This window comes from Micropterus dolomieu, linkage group LG01, assembly GCF_021292245.1.
Source record: "Micropterus dolomieu isolate WLL.071019.BEF.003 ecotype Adirondacks linkage group LG01, ASM2129224v1, whole genome shotgun sequence".
Taxonomy (NCBI): Eukaryota; Metazoa; Chordata; class Actinopteri; order Centrarchiformes; family Centrarchidae; genus Micropterus; species Micropterus dolomieu.
In genome coordinates, this window is record NC_060150.1 from 15,108,497 (window position 1) to 15,132,183 (window position 23,687).

At 39.9% G+C, this 23,687-nt stretch overlaps 2 protein-coding genes across 2 annotated transcripts; one reads left to right on the plus strand and one right to left on the minus strand.

Moving 5' to 3' along the window:
• The first annotated feature begins 5,178 nt into the window (after positions 1-5,178).
• On the plus strand, positions 5,179-8,472 carry si:ch211-93g23.2 (uncharacterized protein LOC100005086 homolog). Its single transcript, XM_046058733.1, has 6 exons — positions 5,179-5,286; positions 5,525-5,685; positions 6,487-6,700; positions 7,171-7,274; positions 7,639-7,776; positions 8,376-8,472. The coding sequence occupies exons 1-6, from the start codon at positions 5,179-5,181 to the stop codon at positions 8,470-8,472; spliced, it is 822 nt and encodes a 273-aa protein (XP_045914689.1).
• A 1,689-nt stretch (positions 8,473-10,161) lies between these two features.
• On the minus strand, positions 10,162-17,349 carry LOC123978222 (receptor activity-modifying protein 1-like). Its single transcript, XM_046061392.1, has 3 exons — positions 17,295-17,349; positions 14,996-15,140; positions 10,162-10,417 (listed from the first exon to the last, which is right to left on the minus strand). The coding sequence occupies exons 1-3, from the start codon at positions 17,347-17,349 to the stop codon at positions 10,162-10,164; spliced, it is 456 nt and encodes a 151-aa protein (XP_045917348.1).
• Between the last annotated feature and the right edge of the window lie 6,338 nt (positions 17,350-23,687).

The window sequence follows — 23,687 nt, forward strand, 5'->3', positions numbered from 1 at the left end:
GGGGGGAAATCTAATCTGGACAACAATTAAGAAAACATGGAAATAAGTACAATTCATTAATTAAGTGGTTAGATTATTCTTTTCCAAGGGTGGGTTAATAACTGCAGTTTTCTATTGATTATTTGTAGAAGATCTGATGCCATGCAGTTAAAAGTATTTTTGAAAATATCTGCTGAGAGAATATTGAGGCAGCAGGAGGATGATTTCAGAAGTTCAGTTTAGTTGATAGGGAGAGATGCTTAAAACATAGAGAATTGTACAACAATTTTCCAATGCAATGCATAACCTCATCTATAGCTACTGCTAATTTCCAAGAGTTGATAGGACCAAATTGTGTAATACTAATTTAATTGGTTTTAAGCAGACACAAAACAACCCTTTACCTCATCTGGAGGGACTGACAGCTTGCACAATTTTCTGAAATTTGGTAGTGAAGAAGGAGAAAAATTCATTGTGTGGCTTAATGGATAGAAGTTCAGGGGCTACTGACAGAGGAGGGTTTGTCAGTCTGTCAACAGCAGCAATTAAGGCGCTTGCATTATTGTTTTTGGCAATGATTATATTTAATAAAGTTACATTTAGTGAGTTAACAGCATTCTCCGCCAATTTAAAGTTTTTTTGTGACAAAGCTGAAAACACACTGTGGCTGACAAGGAAGGGATATCAAATTTGATACATGTTGAGTATATCCTCTTTCCTAATAGATTAACCAGATTGATAATTGAATACAGTGCACTCTTCTTTTTCTGTTACCTATCAAGATAGAAACGGAGAAAATCACCTGCACACTGGGCTTGTCAAGATACATGGTAAAAGGTAGATTTATTTGTTACACTACGACAGGTTGTAAAGTGAAATTGAGTTAATAACTCCCTGCTATGTAGAATATACAGTAATATAAAAGCAATTATTAAAATGGTAAACAGAAATAAACTATATTCAGTGGAGCAGTGCTGATAATAAATTTGAGCTTAAGAGTCTGATAGCTTGGGGGAAAAAGCTGCTCTGCAGTCTGGTGATGCTGCAGCAGAAACTCCTATATCTCTTCCCGGAAGGCAGCAGGGTGAACAGGTTGTGGCTGGGTGGGTACTGTCCTTTAGTATTTTTTGGGCTCTGCGTAGGCACTTCTCCTCACCGATATCACTGATGCTCGGGAGATGGGTACCAATGACCTTCTGAGCAGTTTTAATCACCCGCTGCAGAGCCCTCCAGTCCTGGGCCGTGCACAGCTCATTCCAGTTAGTGAGCTTTTCAGTCAGGATGCTGTCTGTTGCTCCTCTGTAAAAGCTGACAAGAATTGGCACAGGAATTTGGCCCTCTTAAGCTTCCTCAAGAAATACACTCATTTCTGAGCTTTCTTCACCAGCGTGGAGATCAGCTCCTTGGTTTGCTAACGTTGAGCAGTAGGTTGTTCTCTGTGCACCTATCTCCCAATATGAAGTCTCATCGTTGTTTGAAATCCGGCTGATGATGGTGGTGTTGTCCGCAAACTTCACAACAGAGTTCTCTCCATTTAGGGATGCAGTTGTGGGTGTACAGCTTGAACAGGAGGGAGCTAAGAAAACAGCCCTGGGGGGCTCCGGTGTTGAGCTCTACAGTGGAGGAGGTGTCCTCCAATCCAAACTGTCTGGGGTCTTTTTGTGAGTAATTCCTATATCCAGTTGCAGAGTGTTGCATTTTAACCCAGAGTGTTGAGTTTGCCGATCAGTTTCTAGAGGAGCTTGTGTTGAATGCTGAGCTGAAATCAACAAACAGCATTCTCATGCTGAAGTTGTTTTTCTCAAGGAGTCCTGGGACTCATGTCCTGGGAGTAGTCATGAGTGTCATTGTTCTTATAGGCAGTGACAGTTTAACAGTTTCCCACAAGCACTTGAATGCACCACAAAGTCTGATATCAGCTATTAATAACAGACAACACTGACCAAATACATGTATATTTGGCACATTTGTTGTTAAGTGCTCTTTGTGATAGTTTAAAAATAAATAGCAGAAGCAGACATTGCATGAGTTTTGCTATTTGTGGTTTGCTCATATAGTAGGACCTTAGTCCATTAGAGGAAAGTGCTTTTGCTTTATTTTTCAAGCAAGCCTGTAAATGTCCACAGACACACAAACACACGACCTAATACTATCTGGCCTTCTCATCATTTATCTTACAGCGGCAGAATCAGGATAGATTGGTTCAATTAGACTGGCCTTTAATGTAATCTGTTTAATCCATTTCTATCATCAAAGCCAATACCTACCTCTCTCCTTGGAGAGTGGGATTAGCCCTCCAAGTGCATCTCAGAGCGAGTGTCTCGGCTATAAAAAGGCAGCCTCGGAGTCACTCAGCTCTCCTCAATATTTGTTCTTTACAACTGGCTGTGGAGAGAACAGAGTGTCTCAAGTGAAGTTTTAATGGGTAAAGATTTAAGATCTTCATATCCTACCAGAGATTGCAAACGCTGTTTGGCACAATGCACAGTGCCGCAATAAAAAACAGGGAGGATTTGACTCTTCCTTTTCCTATCTCTTCAAAGACTGCCAAGTTGATTTCGTATTTTTAACGGATTGGGTTGCACCAGCTATTCTCAATTATTTAACTTTGTGTTTACAGTTATTGTTCCTAAGTTGTTAGTAACTAGCAATGAGTTTCAAACTAGTTTACTAAATTGGGTTGCACTGTTAAAAATGAAATGTCTTGCTGGTAAAGACTTTAGTAATGTGTAAACTGGTCAGGAAACAATTCTGCTTCCCAATCAAAGTCACTGTATCATCACAAGCTGTAACTTCCAAAATGGTTATACAGGGCAAGTGATACTATTTAACTGAACTGTCAGTCCTTTGTAAATGTATCATTTTGCTTTATTAATTTGCATACATAGAGAAATATCTGTGATTCAGAGTTTATAGAATTTATGCAGTTAAATATGATCAAGCTAACTATAGTGATTAAGCTAATCTAACCGAGTTTTGTTATTTGAGGTATATTGTCTTTTAAATGTTTAAAAGTTAGTTACAAAATAACACACAGCATTTTCAGGTCATATGTAGACAATATTCTGTACTATCTTATTTTTCTCTGTGAGCTAAACAGGTAGTAAGCTAACGTTTATTTTGTCAGTTGGCTAGTCTAGTTAGTTAAATCTGGCAGTTGGTCTGAGTAAATATTTAGTAACAGCTAATCTCTATATTAAAGCTAGTTTGTGTAACCTTTTTCAATATAGTGATGTAAATAATTATGTTTACATTTAACCATAAACAACAGACCTTAAACAACATTGACATATCATCACCTTTTAATTTCATGTGCCATATTTGTTAGCAAACAGCTGCTTATTTACGCACCCAGTAAGTGGCTTCAGAACTACAATTTCTCCTTTTTTCCACTTGAAGGTTTTCGTTCTACCTTATTGAAAATGTGTGCTTATGAGGACCCAGGGGCCTGTGAAACCTATTCAAAAGCCATGACAAATTTCTCCTCCCTAAATATGTGGCAATGTGGCAACAAGACTGTTTTCTAAATTCATGGATTTCATCCAGCTGCAATTTGCCTTTACCTGCTGAGATTTCCGCAGGCAAGTAGGATTTTATTCTCAATATCCATCTATCCATCCCTCTACCCTGCATGTATCTGTATTCACACTTTCAGAAGAAAGAAGAAAATTATGTGCAGGTATTTACTACTGCATGTCTATTTTAGGCTAATAATTTTACAGTATGCACTCCGTATACAAAATAGCATGTTCTTACATTTTTTTTATCTCTTTTTTCACAATTCCTGACTCGGTTCCACACAAATTCTTCAGCCAGTTTTGAAACCCCAAACTGTTTTTTACAGGTTAAATCAGGCTTTCCCCTGCACCTGCCTCCATGAAAAAACACAGTTTAAATACACTATTTTTAATATTTTCTACTTTTAGTGTGGATTACCAGTGTGATTGCCTTTCAGGAGAATTCCCCATGCAGCATTAGCAACAATGCCCATCACAGTCGATGGAAGCACTCCCATAGCTCTTTTTACTGTGTCGGGAATGCCTGCAGATATTAAAGCAACATATGAGGCTGTTTGTCTGAGTCCACTGACTTTGGGTTTTTAAAGGTTTCTGTGCTTGTGTGCGGAAATGTGTGAGGACACTGTAAGAAGACTTGGTTGTATAAAGACTTAGTGATAAAATGGTTATGTCTGGGTAAGCTCATGTACATGGATTACAATATACACACACATCAGTGGACAGTGGTGTGACTTGAGTGCAGCTGACAGTTCTGCTCAAAGCTGATTGACTGACAACACAAGGCAGGGCTGCACATAGCAACAAGGTGGGGTCAAGGGTTAGGGCTCCTGTGGCGCCTAAGAACACCCTGCACCCCCCTCCCCCACCCCACCCTTGTTGACATAAGCCCTATTCCAAACCATATCGGACGATAGATATTGATCAGGTGAACAGGAAGAATCAATGCTTGTTGATTGGGCAGAATATACAGGGCCAACACTGGCCGCCTTTAGGTTCAGCGAGGAGGCACCATTCTTACTTATAAAGTGTATTTGATCAGATTTTTATCCACACTCTTTCCTCTAAATACTAGCCCAAGGTTAATATATCAGTATGTCAAAGAAATCATGCAGTGGGCGATTAAATAAGAGAATGAACTGATGATATCAGTGCAAAGATGAGGAAATACAACTAACATGAGACTCCCAAGCATTCCCACACTCAGCAGCACTTGCCTTTTCAGCAAAGCGTCATACGTGTGCATTTACTGCCATCTGCTGCTATTTGCAAGAAAGTGCATATGCAAAAATTTAGATTCTCCTAAACTACTAATGAAGCTCCCGTCGCTCTCATTGTTTAGCACTGAGATCTTGACATGTATATCTCCATGTTAAAGCAATTGTTATCATGACTTTTTAAGGTTACGCCACAGCTGTAGTCAGAAAAGCCACAGAATGTTGGAAAATCATCGAAGACTTTTTTGAAATAATGTACTCCTGCTATGCACATGGCATTTTGTATTTCAAAAATACATTTAAACTCAAAGTACATACACTATCATAAACAGAATTTTTTGCCAGCAGTGCAGTAGGGTGGGACAATTTTAGTTCTGGCAGTTAATGTGTAACTTGAATAAGGGCCGGCTCAGAGTGCAGAGTCATTGTATTCGGTCAGTTAGGCGCTTCGTCTTTGGCATAGAAACATGACTGTACGGCTCTTTGAGGGCAAGGATCATGCCACTGCTTACCTGCAGTACAGAGTAGCCCCCCATGAATTAATCAGCAAGATTATGAGCTACGTGAAGAAAAAGGTAAATGTGTATGTTCACGTATTCAGCATTTTAACTGGCTTTAACATGATTGCATATTGGTGCTGTTTTATGTAGCCTGTAATACCTCTAATTAAGGTAATGTTAAATACTCAATAAACTTTTTTAAAAAGCATCAGTATTTTCCATTCCTGACTCATCAAACCCATCCGTCATCCATAGATTCAGAACTAAGCAGGTTTAAAGGTTTATACTTATTATATGGTGTAACTCCTTTCAGTCACCAAACCAACTCAACCTTGCAGTGGATGTGGGCTGTGGTTCGGGGCAAGGGACAACTCTATTGGCTCCATACTTCAGCAATGTTGTTGGAACAGACATCAGCTCTGCCCAGCTGGAGATGGCACTGGTCAATAGCAACCCTCCAAATGTATCATACAGGTGAGGTAGAGGGCATGTGGGAGAAGTTATCCTTGAAGGATTTCTGCCAGAAAGCCAAGCAGGTAGTCTTGGTGCCTAAATCTAACCACACTGTGACCATTTAGGCACCAAAAGTATTTGGTTAAAACTGCAACAGTGGTACATCAAATGTTCAGCTATAATCTACTGCAGTTCTGTGTCTTCATTGAGTATTGATGACTTTTTGACACTTTACTGTTTATATTTGTTGCTGTTCCAAATGCAATTTTCAAACTGACTGTAAACTGTTAGTCCTTTGACTGCAGTAAGACTGTGAGTAATGACATTGTCAGTCATCGCTCTGATTGCAGGACCTGAATAAGATTGTTGAATAAGAAAGTTAGAATCCCAGTGGTTAAAAGTTATTTCACAGCTACCAACAGCAGCACAACAACAAGGACAGCAAATTTTCATTGCTTCATTGTCAGGTCAAGGAACAATTCCAGCCTCAGAAAACTTGCTCACATACTTCAAAGACCAAAACCTAGTGGTCAAGAGTCTGCGACCTCGCAAATGTGACCTCCACAGAAACATTTTAAATGCATTTTTAATAAAAACCTTATTTGGCTACAAAGGGACAAAATCCACAATCTCATTATGCGCAGAAACCATGTCCATTGTTAATAAGGACTCCTTTTTGGTAGCAGTATGTATTGGTATTTATGAATTAATCTTCATTCATCTACACACACTTTGTGCTTGGCACAGATACTGTCCAGAGTATATGATGAATTGCATTTCCCCCTATTTCCTGCTACATTGTTCTGACCGCTTCGACCCCAGGCAGTGTCCAGCAGAAGAGCTACCATTCGCTTCTGGTGAGGTGGACCTTGTGACGGCCATGACAGCGGCCCACTGGTTTGACCGGCCGAAGTTCCTTCTGGAGGCTGACAGGGTGCTGAGGCCTGGAGGCTGCCTGGCTCTCCTGAGCTACACAATGGACATGGGGCTGGAATATGGGGACGTCTCCAACACACTCAATGACATCTGTAAAGAGGTTCATCCAAAAAAATTTTTTTTAAGTATTTAAATCATTCAAGGGAAAAGAAAATGCCTCTGAGAAATAAGATATTAAAATTCACACTTCCTAATGTGACTGCAGAAACAAAACAGTTTGATTTCTTGAATGAGTAGTACATAGTGTGTGTATACATTTTAAAATGTCTAACCGAAGTAATTTAGTGTGACTAAGAGGGCAGTCAGAGTTAAAAACCAGTTAGTCTGTTGTTTTAAATGTGAATTATTAATATGTCCTATGTGTAAGTGGTAATTAAACCCCTTACCCTAGTCATTGTCATGCCATTTAGACACATACAATCCCATTGTGTTAAGTTGTGTTGATGTGGATTTTAATTGTTTATCCCAAAATTAGACAAAAGAAGGACAATTTTTGTACATCTATGAGCTATTGCAAATTTAGTTGGTAATTAAAACAGATTTTTCTTTATTGTTATTTTTTTGGGTTAGTTCTACGCTGTCCTGCTTCATTTCCGAGACCCTTACATAGGATCGAGCTCTGTGAAGATCTACTCAGACATGTTTGACTCCTGCTCTTACCCTGACAAAGAGTGGTGAGTGTTTCTGAATAAGAAAACTGAACAAGTTGCGCTGTTCCCAGATCTTCCATTTTATATCAGCTGAGACAAAGTAATCCTTATTTACAGCTATGGCTTTGTGGAGCAAAGCGTGAGAGTCAGACATGTATACACTCTGACATCTGGGTGTTATCTGGCACAGAGCAGCTTAAACTTGAGCAGTTGGGGGTCAAATGTCTTGCTCTGGGGCTTCTCAGTATATAGTCACGGGAGAGAGGAGAGGAGTTTCTCATTCACTACACAGACAAGATTTCCACAAAAGTCGACTTTCTTCACCTTACATTCAGTATAACGATACAAAACTAATATATTGCATGATTTAACATGTTTTTGTGTCCAGGACTGAGTGTCTGCTGGTAAAAAAGATCTTGCCATTGAATGGATACATCGGCATGGTGCAGACCTTCTCCAACTACCAGAAACTGCAGCAAAAGGACCCCGCTGAGGCTGAACGTCTTTCTAATGACATCAGGAACAAGTGAGATATTAACCTCCCAACTGAACCACAGGTCTAATCGTTAACTTCTGGCCCTGTGCTCTCACCTCCACTCGCCTGGCGCTGAACGTTAATCTCCTAATCTCCCCTCTAAATTCACTTATCATCATCAAGAAACTGCTGAAATTTGTCTTTGAACACTGTCACAGTCTTGGGCATTAATCATAAAAGCCAAACATTGCATGACTAAGCTTAAGTGTTGAAGGCTTTTACTGCTTTGATAATATAGCCACCATTAATTCCCTTGCCACTGACAGGACAGAATAGCCCAGCAAGCAAAATACGTGGAGGGGAAGTGCTGAGCTGTAACTTTTACATGGATACAAAAAAGTATGACATTGTATTTTATTACTATCACAGTTTGGAAAGATTTACACACAGTTCTACTGTCTGTTTCTGTAAAGAATTGACCTGTGTTTTGTCATAATGGAGGAAAGAGAGTCATTTGAGGTTTTAGTTTCTTTACTACTTTATATTTCCTATTCTGCCAATAATTTCAATTAGTAATGTAGTCATTAGTTTATCAGTTACTTCATTTGACATGCCCATCTCTTCTTGTCTTGCCGTGTCTTCCGTCCCAGGTTGCTGTCTGCCATGAAGGTGTCTTCTCCTGACACAGAAGTTACAGTGGTTGTGAAGTATTTCTATTGGCTGGCCTGCAAACCTCAATCTTTCTGACTGGCTAAATCCTTGTATATCAGAGTTTTCAAACATTGTTGGCTCTTAAAAAAACCAATGTCTGATTGTGACCCTTTGTCAGCAGGTGTATGTCTTCTGGTTGTGATAAGCTATACCAAAAAGACCCAAAAAGCTAAAAATGATCCAGCCAATCTCAAGAAAATGTCTAAATAAACCATTATTGTGTTTTAGAGGAAATCTTTTTGGGTATTTTTTCACCCTGTGGCCCACCAGATTTGTCTTAGGACCTTTTTTAAGGCTCCTAATGCCCAGGTTGGAAACCACAGATGAAGGTTTCATCAGAACGCAACCAGACACAAACCTGGAAAGCTAGTGGTATACAATAATGACCTAAACTCATTTTATGTTGTCTATGAAGATTCTCAGTCATCCAGGTCATAGTTATCCAACGAAGGTTAAAATCAAGGGCAACTGGACTTGGTTGAAGATACTGGAAGACTTTTCGTCCCTCATCCAAAGGACTTCTTCAGTTCTGACTGAACTGAAGATTCATTTTATGTTGAGAATCACTTAAAATAAAAAATTTGGATTCGCATCCTTTTAAATCAAGCATATTTTATGTTTATTATTAATTAAATATATCCGCATTTTCAGTAATTATGAAACCGTTTGTAATCAATCTACTGTCAAATCAGCCCATAAATATTGACCACTGTGTAACTGGGGCTTGCACAGTAAACACTAGATGGCGCCCTCTCATGCAGAGTTGAATGAGTGTCTAATTAATGTCCACTTTAAGCCTCACCTGCAGTCTTAAAATTGTACTTTTCTTACATGAAATTATCGTTTCTTGACCAGGGTGAGAGAAATCCATTTGCTTCCAGCATGTGGAACTGCACTGAAAACAAGTCACAAGTCACATTAACATATTTGGTTGTATATCCTCCTCTGTGAGAAGGTGGTAAACAGATAGTGGAGGAAAAAGAGAACATTAGTTGATGCTTTGCATGTGATCAAATCATCATTTTGATCATAGTAATGTAATCCAGGCACCATTTGGTTTCCTCCAAAATGTCTGTAGCTCTCAAGTGTTTTAGAGACATGAGTACAAAGTGAGTTGACTCTCTTACACTGTCAAAGAACCTGGCCTCTTTGTCCAAAAATCCGTCTTCCCCTCTCTTTTTCACTCACCTGTCTCTGCTCTCCTCTCTATCTTCCAAATTTATAACACTCATTTGTCCAAGTCATCTGTGTCTCCCTGATTGTCCTCCTCTCTACTGTTATTTATGTGCTCACAGATTGTTTAGGGCCTGGAGAACAGATGGTAATTAACATGCATGGCCTCCAAATCCCCTGCATCTCAAAGAATTTGTTACTTTCCCCTGCCAAACTTTGACACTCTCATGTTGGTGATGTTATTCACCAAAAATAACTGCATGGAAAACTTTCTATCTTTATACCAAATGGAGCAGTTATTACATATTATTATATTAAGGTCAACCTCTGATGCGGTCAAACAGTTCTTCATGAGACATGCAATTGTTTCACTGCATTGTGCACACACTCATCCACATATTAATATTGGAATAATACTATTTCAAGACAATAAGCAAGTATTCAACTTAACACCTTATTCAAAAATCACTTAAAATCCTTTATCACATGCTCAGTCTCTGCCTGTCAGGAGTCCATATGTATTTACAAGACTTGAGCCCAAATCCATAGTCTCTATAAAACCCCCTCTGTGCGTTTACTCCTCCACACCACTAGGGCAGTCATAAGTAGGGTGACTAGAACTGGCACTGCGATGAATGGGGCGAGGATGCTGGTCGGCGGGTCGTGGAGGAGTCGGCCGGTCAGAGGACAGTCGTGGAAGTAGATCCGGTGAATCTGCATGAAGAAGCTGTCGATTATCTGATTGGGCCAGTAGCAGTCCATCCTCAAGGCCACCTGGTAGGTGCAGTTTGTTAGTCGCTCATAGATCCTGCAGAGGGTGGCAACACACAGTCAAATCTACTGAAATTATTCACTAATATTCCCATAATGAACTTGAAGTAATGAATCCTTTTTTTCCCATTCTCAGTCAGAATTTTATATAGTAGTAATATAATAGTCTCTCGTAGTGTCTTTGAAACGTCCTTTCAGACTGGGACCAGAGAAGGGATTCCTGTTGATAGGAAAAATGGCAAAGGAGTGTCTAGAATTACCAGTGGGCTTAACACAGCTAAATATAACTGCTAGGTGCTAGAGGGAAGGGGAAATGGAGATGCATACCAACAGGGTAGTGCCCTCAGTACGGCATTGCTCCATACCAGGAGAGATTCTGTTCCGGATGGCCACTGTGTTTAACTGCATAGCTGGAGGCCGGGGGGTGGGCAAGTGGTCAGACAGCCCCATAAAGGAAAAGGCCACCAAACTTTAACGTTCCTCATAAATTGCTTTTTGTGATGGGCACAATGTATTGTTTACTGTGTCATTTCCCTGGTCAAACAATATGGTGTTACCATGATTGTCAAATGGCAGTTGCATCAGTCCTCCAGAATGCAGTGCTGCAACGTGACATGCTGCATTTTCTTTAAGGGCCACAACTCACTTTTTCCATGCACCTTAAAAACTTCATAATGAAAGCAAGGCTGCAAAAACCGAGCTGTGGGCCTATATTTAGCTCGCTGTCTCCCCCTATATAATTTGACTATAAGTTTATTAGTTGGATTTAGTTAAACATTGCTAACTATTTGTGAAAATGCTCAATGTAAGCCTGATATCAACTGGGTTGTTGAAGCTGGGATAATTTCAGAAGCTTCTTTGTACTTTTCTGTACTGTTCTTTTTTACTTTCAAAATCTAGCTCTATTGCTATTTCTCCAACTTTGACTAACCCTGCTTTAAAGTATTTACTAGAAGGTACTAGATTTTGACACAGTTAAAAGATGCAGGAGTGACTTCAGTTTCAGTTTACATCAATCAGTTAATACAATTGGACAGGGACCCCTGGGCATTGGCAATCCATTTTAGATAATAAATAAATGTATGATTTAGAGCAGAATAAGGATATTTCTTTTTATTCCTACAAACCTACGAATGTAACAAAACATTATTAATGTATAACACACGATATTATATTATAGTTCAAGTACATGTATTCTAAGCAGAGCACTATACTGTATATGACTATGAGTCACTTAAATCACAGAATAAAAGCATTAACTACATGATTGGTATGTAGTGCTACCGTGTGTGTGTGTGTGTGTGTGTGTGTGTGTTCAATTTTGTTTGTGAATGTATTTTATTATTGTGTTTCATAGTGCTGGTGGATTTCCCCAGCCCTTTAATGCTTCTACGTGCCAACTATCACCGCTCAGCAGCTGTTTCAGGAGCTGGTGTTGCAGCTGTAAGACCTAGAATCCTGATTAGGTTTAAAGGTAGGGGTTGAAGTTAATGATGGTTTAGGATTAAGACTCATGCTGGTGGTCATGATTAGGATTTGGACTCGGTTGGGGTAAAGGTTCAATGTTAGGACCCAAACAGGTGTGTGTGTGTGTGTGTGTGTGTGTCCATCCATAAACACATTCCCAATTAACAGTTTTGGTGAATAATAAATTCTTTGACATAATATCTTATTAATGTGCAAAAATACATTTTGGCAATAAAATTTCAAGTGTTAATTAGGCAGAAATGGTGGTGCTAATTTTTAAAAAAAGCCTTCAATATTACATAACTCTGGAAAAAAAAAAGGCATGGCAGACTCACAACTGTCAATCACATGGTACGGAGACTGATAAGGCAGTTTGTGGGTTTGCTATCAAACAACATAGATCACTTTCACAAACCAAAAAAGTTGAGCATGCCTTGCTAACAGATTTTGAGATACGCCCTGTGTGAGAGCTTTTCCTCAGTCATCTTTAAGGTGAACCCACAGGGATTGTTGGTGTTTTCTTGGAGAAAGTAGTACATGATCAGCAAAATAACTAGAATGTGCAGAGCAGCATCAGAGTCTCTGAGAGAAGAGATAGCTAGATCTTAAACATTGTGGGGAAGAGGAGTTTCTTCTTAGGGTCACCTATAGATGATTGCGGCTGATATGCTGCGTGGTGCATTCAATTGAAAATAACTAACTAAAAGGTAACAAACTGAACAATAATTTTTCTAAAACATGTTCTACAAGTACAGCAAAGCTGAAGATGGAACACAGTTCCAATGTATGTTTGACCCAATTATTTGTATTCGCCACACATGAGCGTAATAGAAATGAATATAATTAAATTAATAAAAAAAGATATTTTTCAGAGAAACCTCCTGTAACAATGCAGTGGATCTAAACTACTTTGGGATGCATTCCTTTGGGAGCGTTTAGTTTCACATTCAAGAACAAACAATTTCAGTTTCCTAAATAATTGGACCCCTCTTCCAGTTGACACACAAAGTGGTCTGGACTGTGATGAACTGATTTGTGAGGCTGGATGGCATGTAGCAATACCTAGACTTGGCATGTCTATATTTACCGCTGAGTATGTTATGTTTGGATCTCACCTGAATGTTAAACGTGGCTGTCTGTACATACAGTGTAATTCGATTGCTGACAAGTGGAGATATTTTAAGAGGGAAAAGTATTTACCAAAACAAAGTACTCCATGTATTGGAGGGTTTTTAGCTTCACAGATGTGTGGTTATTTTTTAAATAACCACTCAACTAATTATCATTATCCTAACATATTATGCTGTGATTTCAGCTAAACACAAAGTTTAAAGTGAAATTATGTAAATTTTTTGAACAGCGGAACATAAAATTTAGCTAACATTAGCCACCACAAGCTAACTGGTCATACCAGACAAGTAAGGGAGCAAAACCTGTGAATGTTTTGAATTGAGTGTATTTATTTACTCATGAATTCATCTTTTCATTTGTAGGAGTTACATCTGACCTCTGTTTAGAAACAAATCCCCCTTATTAGACTTTTATTTTGAAAGTCTCTAAATTGGCATGCACCCACACAATAGCCTTGTTGATGTGTTTCTAATTTTCTATTCTGCGTGGTTTATTTATCTGTTGAACAGTCAGTTCTCCAGTGGACCTTGACGATGGCGTCAAACATTGTTGCTAGGGGTTTTGTGACGGATCTGCAAACCCTCTATGTGCCTGTACACATCTTTTATGATCAGTTACAACAACACACACACACACACACAAACAAAGAGCACCACCACTAATTACGTGCTGGACCAAGAGAGGAAAGTGAGCCAGGAGGGAAATCACAGTTTTGACAGTAGCTTTCTCCTGTGGGTCTCCCAGCTCCTTTCACCCTCCTGTCTGACTCATCCTCTGACTGCCAGTGTTTGGAAAAGGACTGCTCAGAGACACCGTCTGACACACACACACACACACACATACACATAAACATTAAGTGTGCGACAGATACAGTTAAAGGCCGTGACCAAGTGAGTGGAAACACAGACTGGAGTCTGTGATGGCCAGAAGGCAAACAGCCAGGAAGTCAGGCTGATGATGTTTTATCACAGAATGAACTATAGGCAGAGCAACATATAGTGGGCAGAATAAGTCAAGGCAAACATCATAATTCTTCCACAAACCACTAGTCCTTTAGGGAGAAAAATTAACATTTGATGTGATGCTATGTGCTGTATTTAATGCATGTTTGTCATTAAGATCTATGTTACCAGAGGAATGACAGGTAGACTGATTTAAATTTGGGGAAATCCATCAGTAGTTTTACCGTTATGCATCGTTTGCGATAAAAAAGCACAGGTAAAAGATTTCACTTATTAAATAGTAACACTGTGATTGTTTTACTAAACTGAGCCCTCTATGTTACTCTATAGTAACAGAATTGCACTGGACACTGTGCAGTGGAAAATAGATGTGACATTGAGTGTGTAACTCAATTAATGCACAGTGATGTTCACCTATATGCTTCCAATAGAGCTGTAGCAAAAAATACTATCCTGTCAGTGCCCCTGCAAAGGAACAATGCTTAGCGTTTTACAGTGTGTTCACAATAAATGCCAAAAACACAGTTTCAGACTGATATAATGCCTGAAAACATTTATATAATAAGGTTCAATATTTGGCTCCCTGACTACTGTGTTTACATGTTCTGAATAGGAATCAAATGAAGCATAGTATTACTTCAGACAGAGCCCTGAAGTTGCACTGGCATTAGCTGATTCATGCTTTTACTGGCTCATTCATCGGCGGTTTACCAGCTGACTGAACGTCCAATCGTATTAATGCAGGGGTTCAGTGAAGCTTTTTAAACCTGGCTCTCCTCACTATGACTCTGTTGATACCTTCATTTGCCACCTTAGATTATGTATAATCTTTGCTTATTTTTTGGTATTCACTGTTCATGTATGTGTTTGTGAAGAGAAGTTAGTTTCCCTCAAAGAATAGAGCCTTTCCCGCCAAATCTAACTATCCTTTTGCCATAAATGGTCAGTTGCTTGATCTCTGAATAAACTAAACAAGAGGAAAGACCAGTGATTTTGTTTTTGTTTTTGATCCTGTTGGGAGCCTATCTTTATGGCTTTGCTGTAGGTGAACTCACTCCATGGTGTCCCGCCAGCTGCACCATAGGCCTTGGTCCAGTGCTCCCATGTCCAATTTGAACTTAGCTAGGCAGTGCTCATTGATCATCCCCTCGTAGAAAACCCTGTTGCAGCCAGACACTACGGAAGACGGAAGTACTTGAGCTAAAATGAAAATGAAACAAAAGGTATTAATTAAGGTACACACACGAAGAAGAATGGATTTGGGTGATATGAGGTGACTACAACTGGGTGGTCATTTGATTTCGGTGAGTGGGGAGCAAAGTTTTGCATCATTGTAAAGATACACAAGATTTCACATAACACTACAGAGATTATCTGCTGTTTTCAGTTCTTGATTATTAGGAATATGTTCCTGCAACAAACAAGGTCATGTCCCGGCAACGTTATTCCTATCGGAACCCTTTCTTCCCTATTAGGCTGTTACTTTCACTTAGAAAATATTTTAATTTGCAGTCAGAGTTCAGCCCCATTTGTTTTCTCCAGAGATGTGTGTAAACAGCCTCTTAACGTGGAAGCAGACCGCAGCCATCCCGCAGGACTCTGAACTGAATGTAACACCACTGAGCAGTACAGTAGGCGAGGGGCCTTAAGCTGGCGGTAAAGGCCCATGTGGAACGAACAGGTTGTTGTTACGATTGGGAAACATGGCGGATCTCAGTCTGCGCGGGCCTGATAAGGACCAACTGTGTGCCCATTATGTTTGCTCTGTCTCAGCTGGCTCTCAAGGCTCTGACACATCCAAAGGAAGACTGAATGTGTTGACACGGGGATTTCAAAAGAGGGGCTACTGAAAGAAAAATGGCCGAGACCCCGCTGCTAGAGCAGCACGCATTTTCAAACAGAGGCTTGAGGTGCTCAAATGAAACACTAAAGTGAGGTGAAAAAGCATCAAACACAGGCACAAACTGAACATATGAATGGTAATTTTGTGTCTACTGCCTCGTTTATTGCCCACAGAGTTGTACGGATTGTTATGTGTCACCTGTCTGTCTGTTTGTTGGCAACTGTTCATGGAGAAATCTGACATTCATGCGTTCAAAGATACCTTCTAACTTGGCTGCCGACCAGCATTGCATTCGCATTCCATTTTCCAGGAAAATCAAGGCAAACCATGACAGATGCTGCAGCGCTGCTAGCTGGAGGATTACACTCTATTGACAAAGTTTTGTCCATATTTTGAGTATAGGAAACAGCCATCAGTCTGGCAGGGAGCATAGTCCTGGAATGGCAGAAGGGCTCAACAGTTATGGATTTTAAAAATGATGCTCATGAAAGTGAGATGATCCAACTAGCTCAGATGTCACTCATGATTAGCCAGCTGCTGTGGTGCTCAGCATGAGAGCCTAATTTTCACATTCTCCGATTCATCTAGTGCTGAAAGTAAAGCCCAGTGGCTGTGGATTTTCAAAAGCTCGTCAAGAGAGCACAGTGTTGAAAGCATTCTCCCATGTAAGATTCCTATCTTACTGCAGACTGGTCCTCCCTTGATGCATGTTATTGTATTAAGGTATTGTATGAAGGTGCCTGAGCAACACCTTCGGTCCTCATGTTGTCCTTAATTAGACACATTTTTGGGAGTTATACTCAGCAGTGTAAAACCTGCCAAAGGAATCTGGATATTTGAATGCCTCCTAAGAATTATTGACGTTAAAATGTTTCTCTACATGTTACAAGCTTCTTTTCAAAGCAAAATGTAAGCCTTTCTCATAACCTGTTGAACATCCACGTTTCATGCTACTTTAGGCCTACACTGCACTATGTTTCAGTGGCAAATAGTGTGCTTTTGTTACTTTACAAATTAAGATTTAACATATATGATGAGCTCATAAAATATGATGAATTATTACAGATCACAACAGTATATAAAATAGTTATAATCAGCGTCAACTCCACCAAATGCATTAGCAATAATTATCCCATAATATAATAACTAATTGTATGACAGTCAAAATGACCAGTTTTCTACACTGTATACTTTTACTTTGGATACTTATCATACTCAAGTATTTTACTTAAGTAAAAGTTGGTGCAGTACTATTACTTGTAAAAGAATATCTTTACAGAGTGATGTTGCTACTTTTACTCCAGTAAACAACCTGAATACTTTCTAAACCCTTATCCTTGCCTGAGACTGAAAACATACCAAATTTAATGGTACAGTGTTTAGTCAAATTGTTCATGTTTATGCATTTCACAGTTTGAACATTGTAATATCTAAATGAACGAATGAACGAATGGATAGCATAATACAATACAATACAATACAATACACGGTTCACTAACACAAACACTCACCTGCCACAAACAACAGAAGCCCAGCTTTCAGGAGCGACGTGCTCTCCAGAGCCATCCTGAATACCAACTCCACGATGTCTTTTGCACACTCTGCTCACTCCGTGGAGATCAACTGCACATATTTCATTCTTCCTCCAGTATTCTAGCCAAAGCCACAGATTCAGGAACTACAGCACAACGTTAAAAATAAATCAACCACAACTCATGGTGTGCGGTCAACAAGGAGGCACCAACTGCGTGTAAAAAAGCCCCTTGACCTTCCACTGTGGCAGCCTCCTTCCCTCACCGCAGCCCTAATCATAGAAGCTCTGCCTGTCATCTGATCCCCTTGTCCTGCTGCTTCCAGCGTGGAGCTGCACACAGGGGGCAAAACAAAGTCACACACCAAAATTAGTGCCAGTCTTAATGAACCCAGGGAATCATTACAAGACTAAAAGAGTCATCTCATGGTATCTAGCCGTAAAATATCCCCATAAATTCACACTACATGCCCAGTGGAGAATGCTGCAGGAATATTACAGCCCAGGGAAAATATCTAAGAGATTAAAAGTCTGCAAGAAACTATGATAAGATCACTTTTAGTTCAAACACTGAGTCCCTGCAGAACTGCTACTTTATTTTTTTCTATGAATGCCTCTGTATCTACAACAGACGCCTCAAAGTACATAAACTTATAACTTTCTAGAGAATAGGCCTTTAAATGCACAATTATCACAGTTTACAATCTACAATTTTAATGCAATTTACTACTTACTACACGTTTATTTATTAAATCCCTACATGTCTCCATTACATATGTATTCTTTGTAATGCATTACTTGGAATACCCTCTTCACTGTGCACCGTTGTTCTGTAACCACCCAATCAAACCTCACTTAGGCCTCACACAGGGACCCATTACAGAACACAAAGACAGAATTCCCATTTTGTCACACTTGTATCAGCGCAAATCACATGCAGCTCAGTAATGTCACTAATTGAATGTTTTATCTGCAGATTTTTGTGCAGGAACAGACTGACGTTCATTAGTATTCTCAAGGCTGCTCTGCGTTGTGCTGCCACCCAGTGAGGTTGTCTGTGCTGGTGTGCGTCTGTGTATGTGTGAAAGACAAATCCCACAGCTCAAATAAATGTTTATGTGTATCTCTTATAATATACTGTAGTGTGTAGACTGACAACCGCTTTATTTCCCGTGAGTTAATATATTACCAGGTATTTTCTTGATTTGGGGGTAAGAAACATTCAAATAATGGTTTGTTTTGTGTTCATTTTGTTGACATTAAAGGGCCCTTTACACATTTTAGCATTGGTTTACATGGTTGCCCCAGTGTTAGTACATTTTTCAGTAAAGGGAAAATAGCAACAAAGTCCCCTCAACATCTCAAAATACAAATTGGTAAAGTTATTATCACCATTAATAACTGAAAATGCATTGAAACGTATGTTATATGTTAATATGTTAATGGAACAATAATTTTTACATGGCTAAACTTCTGACATTCAAGACCTGTGGGCATTTTTTAAAGAGACAATAAAAAATAAATATAAATAAACTTCACAAAGGAAGAATACAATTAAAAATAAATCTAGGATGACAAAATGTTAAATGACCCTCCACTGATCTCCAAAAATAATCCTTACAGCCAAAACATACACAAAATTTGTACACTTTTCCCTTTTCTAATGCCACCCAAATAATTTTCCTACAGTGCCTTTACTTTATATTAAAAAATGATGAGAACTAGGCTTTAAGGTGATCATCTAGCCATTTGGTTGAATTCCCATTTGTATGATCATAGTATTTGTGACAAATACAAGCCCAAATGTTCACCTCAGCCGCTAAGCTTCAAAATTGAGTCATTCTCCATAAATTCCTCTAGAGAGCAGCAGAGGACACTAAATGAATTGTCTCTTTTGCATTGTGGGGATCTTCTTCACCCTTGCTGCCTAAACTGTGGAGTAATTTTGGTAATAGAGCCAGTTCATGCCCGAGTTTTCACCCTACATGGATTACAAATCAATATGTTTTTGTCCTCGACATCAGCCCACAAACCAAGCCAGAGAGAAGAATAGGGAACACTGGCTTGTAAAATGAGCGGCCCTGAAAATGGTATACTGCCGGAGCCATTCCCTTCACAGCAGCCCCATTAGACTACCATCATCAAAGTTTATAAGCTGTGCCTTCTAGTGGTGGATACAGTATTTGCAGAGGCTGACCCTGCTGGCACCAGTAGACTTTTCGAACGGAACTGAAAGTCTGTATTTCAATATCCAAACAAAAATGAAGCACATGCTATTTTTAGTTGTAAAATAGTCCCTGATGATCTACCTCTTTTCTAGACATTAGTCTGTCTTTTGTATATTTAATGTTCCTATATAAGAATTTAACTCTCCAAATTATGAATGTGTTGCTCTGTAATGGTAATAGGTTTATAGCAATTAATGGAATATGACTTTAAATGATCATGATATGATAATAAAAGGCCTGTTTTTCCAGCAACACAGAAAGCCCACAGGCAGCAATTTGGACTCTACACCACCACCCATTGGGAAACCAAAACAAAATCTGTTCCTGACAGGTGTATTGACAGCAGCGAAGAAGCCAAATAGCCAATCAGGAGAGGTGATAAGTGAGGTGGGCGGATTTCCAAAAAAAGACAAAACCCTCCTAATCTTTTGGATAGCCGGTTTAATAGGCCGAAGGAGGTGTCAATCACAATAAGGAGGCGTGTTCAGACCCCCCCCCACATTGCTCGCACACACACACACACACACACACACACACACACTCCATCCCCCTCTCCCCCCAGCCACCGGCGCGATGGCAGCGTGAGGAGTAAATGGCTCAGAGTATCCGCGGTGGAAACAGACCTAAACACTGGTCTAGGAACTGATAAACAAACAACACTAAACGAGTTGCGTAAAAGCTCTCCACTGCGCCGGTTGTGGGTACGCACGGAAACTGTGCCAGTTGTCGAAGAAGACAAGAAGACTCCGAGGTTTTTCTTTTTTTGTCGTTTATTTTTGTGTGTGTGACAAACGAGGATATCTTAATTGGACATGTGAGTTACGGGAGTTAATAAGACAAGCAGCCTTTTTTTAAAAAGATGAAGTTCCCCGCTTACGTCCTCGTCACTTTGGTGGTGATCGGATCGAGTGCAGCACAGTCAGGTGAGTGCTTGGATGACCAGGTCAGACTTCAAAATCAGGGGATTAAGTGAGGGTCCAAACACCCCAAAACCCACCTCTCCATTTTGGCATAAATCTGTAAATACGAGTTTAATTTAATGATAATTTCGCAGTACTTGTTTGCTGAATGGGCGTCATAGTTTAACACCTGTGTTGTTATCTGTACACTACGGGTAAAAAACTTAACACAACTTCATCTCCAACCACGCTGACGCTGATTTGAATCATCGCACTGAGACTCACACCTGCAGTAACTGTGAGATTCAGCAGACTCGGGGAGCGTGCCGAGCTCTGCGTAAAGATCTCAAACTACCCTCTTTATATTTGTTTTTCTGACCTCTTATTTGTATTTTTAAGCTTATCAGGGACACACGTTTGTGCGGAAATTGTGCGAAATCCACTTTGCTCGGGTGCCTGTTTGATAAATCATTTGGTAAAGAAAAATCTAGTATCAAATATCTTCCCAAATTCACTGAATGACAGTGAATCTCTGATGTTGGCGCAGCTCAGATGCGCCCCGTGCTCTGCCGTTTCATATACCCTTAACATGAATGAATGCCATCGTTTTAATATAATTCCCTTCAGCGGACATTGACAGAATGAGGACCGCGGTTATTTGCGCTGATTTATATGAATTGAGCTCTGTTTTCATTCCTTACTGTCTTTAAATAATTTAGATGTAGCAGAGATACTGAGGGCTATATAAGCAGTGGGAAAATATATCCTTTCATCATTAGGACCCCTGTGGAGGGGACCCCTAGTCGAAAGTCACTTTAATGTTCCTTTAATATTCCCATAAGCAATTGTAATCCCTCCAATAGTCAGTATATATTGACGTTAATGATATTTTTATTTATGTGTTAGCCTGTTATTGTCCTTTGGCACCCCTGCAAGATATTTGCAGATAGTTTTGCTACTGCCACATTTGAGGTTTCACCACTTGCTGTGTGACATTTTGTTTGTGATGCAGGGTTTCAACAAACTCTAACCACCTGTTTATAAAAGCAAATACTAATTAAAGGCTTTGATGTTGAGAAAATGTCCTGCTCAACTTTTTCATTCATCTTTTGTTCACAGACCGATCATTAATGACTTATATATTCTCTAGTATTCTGTTTGGTTTGTGATTTGGTGTAATGACTCCTTAAAATCATACTATAAGATGCACTCACGCATAATTATTTGCAGGGTAATATTTTATGTTTCATTTTGGGCTGGTAAAGCAGTAGTTATGCCCAAATCTGCCTTCTTAATTGATATAATCAAGCTCAAGGAATGTTGAAGTGGGAAAAAAGCAGAAGCACATTTAGAAAGTGGGAACACTGGAGAGTTTATGGATTTATGTGATGGATTGAGCTGAATTTGGCCATCGTCTAACTTCTCAAATGGGATTCCAGGATTCTTTTCTTCCCGCCTCTGAGGACAGGTCGAGTTTTGGCTCGACCTCTGGTGGTTTGTGGTTCTCAGGCCGAGCAGACACACACAACAGGCACACACACTCACTCTCCTGCTGCCTGGTGGTGTGGGTCTTGGATGGAAGGCGCTGAATGCTGCCTATTAAACAGGAGTGGATGGATGCACGGATGCATGGGTGACAGGCGGGATGAATGGGGAAGAAAAGTGGCACCCTCACTGGTTTATTTATTCTCTATGCATACACTCCCATCCAAAATATTTGTGATGCAAATTCTGCACAGGAATCCGAGCTATGCCTCTTGGGAAGCGCATTGTCTGTGTGGTTGTTAGTGGGTGTATTGTGAGTAGATATGTGTGTGCTATCTGGCCACTCTTTCATCTCTCTTGCACTTAATCTCCCTCTCCTTACTGTGGTTTTAAAAATTCATACCCAACACCGTATATCAATCATATTAGGGTATATCAAGTAAGTCAAGGCTAGAGATGTTCACTTCGGTGGTGTTTAACATGGTGATTGAATCTGTCAGGACGCTCCTGCTGCAAGACAAATGTCTGCTGCATTCCTGCCAGTCAGCTCGTCTGCCAAGCTGTGTACACTTAACTATGTGTGTTTGTGTGTTTGCCCGATGTACAGTATGGCCACATGTGTGCCGAAAATGGACTGGCGACTTGATTGATGTTGTTCTCTATTCTGACAGATTGTTGGCAGTGTGAAAGGATCTTTGTGTATCTTTGTAGAGACATGGCCTTCTGCAGACTCGTGTAATTTAAATTTTTGATTTAACATAAAAAAAAGGAAATGAATCAGAGTCCAGGATTGGCCCCACTGATGGGTTCATGTGTTCATTAGTAGATATAATTTAAACTAAGATCAATCAACGTTCTCCTCGGTCTCCGACTTGACAGGTTTTGTTCATTAAACTCTTGGAAGGTGAAACAACACAAACAATTGGAACAATTAAACCAAATTTTCTCAGCAAAATCCCCCTGATCACTCAGGTCTGAGGGAAGTTGACTGACTGACTTATTGGTTGTAATGCTTTCAGTAGGATAGCGGGGTTAGGGGTGCAGCTAATGACTATTATCATTATTGAATAATCTGACAATTATTTTCTCAGTTAATCATTGAGAAAGTAGTGAGAACTGCCCATTGTAAATTCTCACAGCCCAAGGTGATGCATGAATTCTTCTCTTGCATCTCCATCCACTGAGGAAGACCTTGAGATGCAGTTGAAAGCTCTGGAACAATGCTGGTACAATTTTGCAAAGTACCGTTTCAAAGGTCAAGAATGAACTTGCTCAGTCCTTGGTCTTTGTAGTGGTGAGAGACTGCAGTTGTCTTGGGTTAAATCCAGCTTTCTGTGGACAGTGAGTAGTTCGGGAGTCTGTTTGATTTGCTTTCAACGTCTTGAGAAGAACTCAACAAAATGCCAAATCAAAGATGATGCTATTCTCTTGAACAACTGATTTCTCTGCAGAGCCTGACAGGGGGAGTCTTTGGTATTTGACTTGTGAGGATGGGATCCTCTTCTCTGTTTTTGATTTAGGCTAAAAAGACACAAACATTCTCACATTTTGCACCTTTTTAAATGAAGCTCACATCAGACATTTCACCATCCTCTATGTAGCTGTCTGCTCCTCTGCTTGCCGAAACAAATGCCTCAAACATTTAAATCGCTCCGGCTCTTGAGTGTCTATGACAAATGCTGCATTTGCACGTGCGTGTGTGTATTTGGGTGACATTTAAAGACGTACTCTCCTGTGAAATGGCCGGGGGAGAAGGGGGCG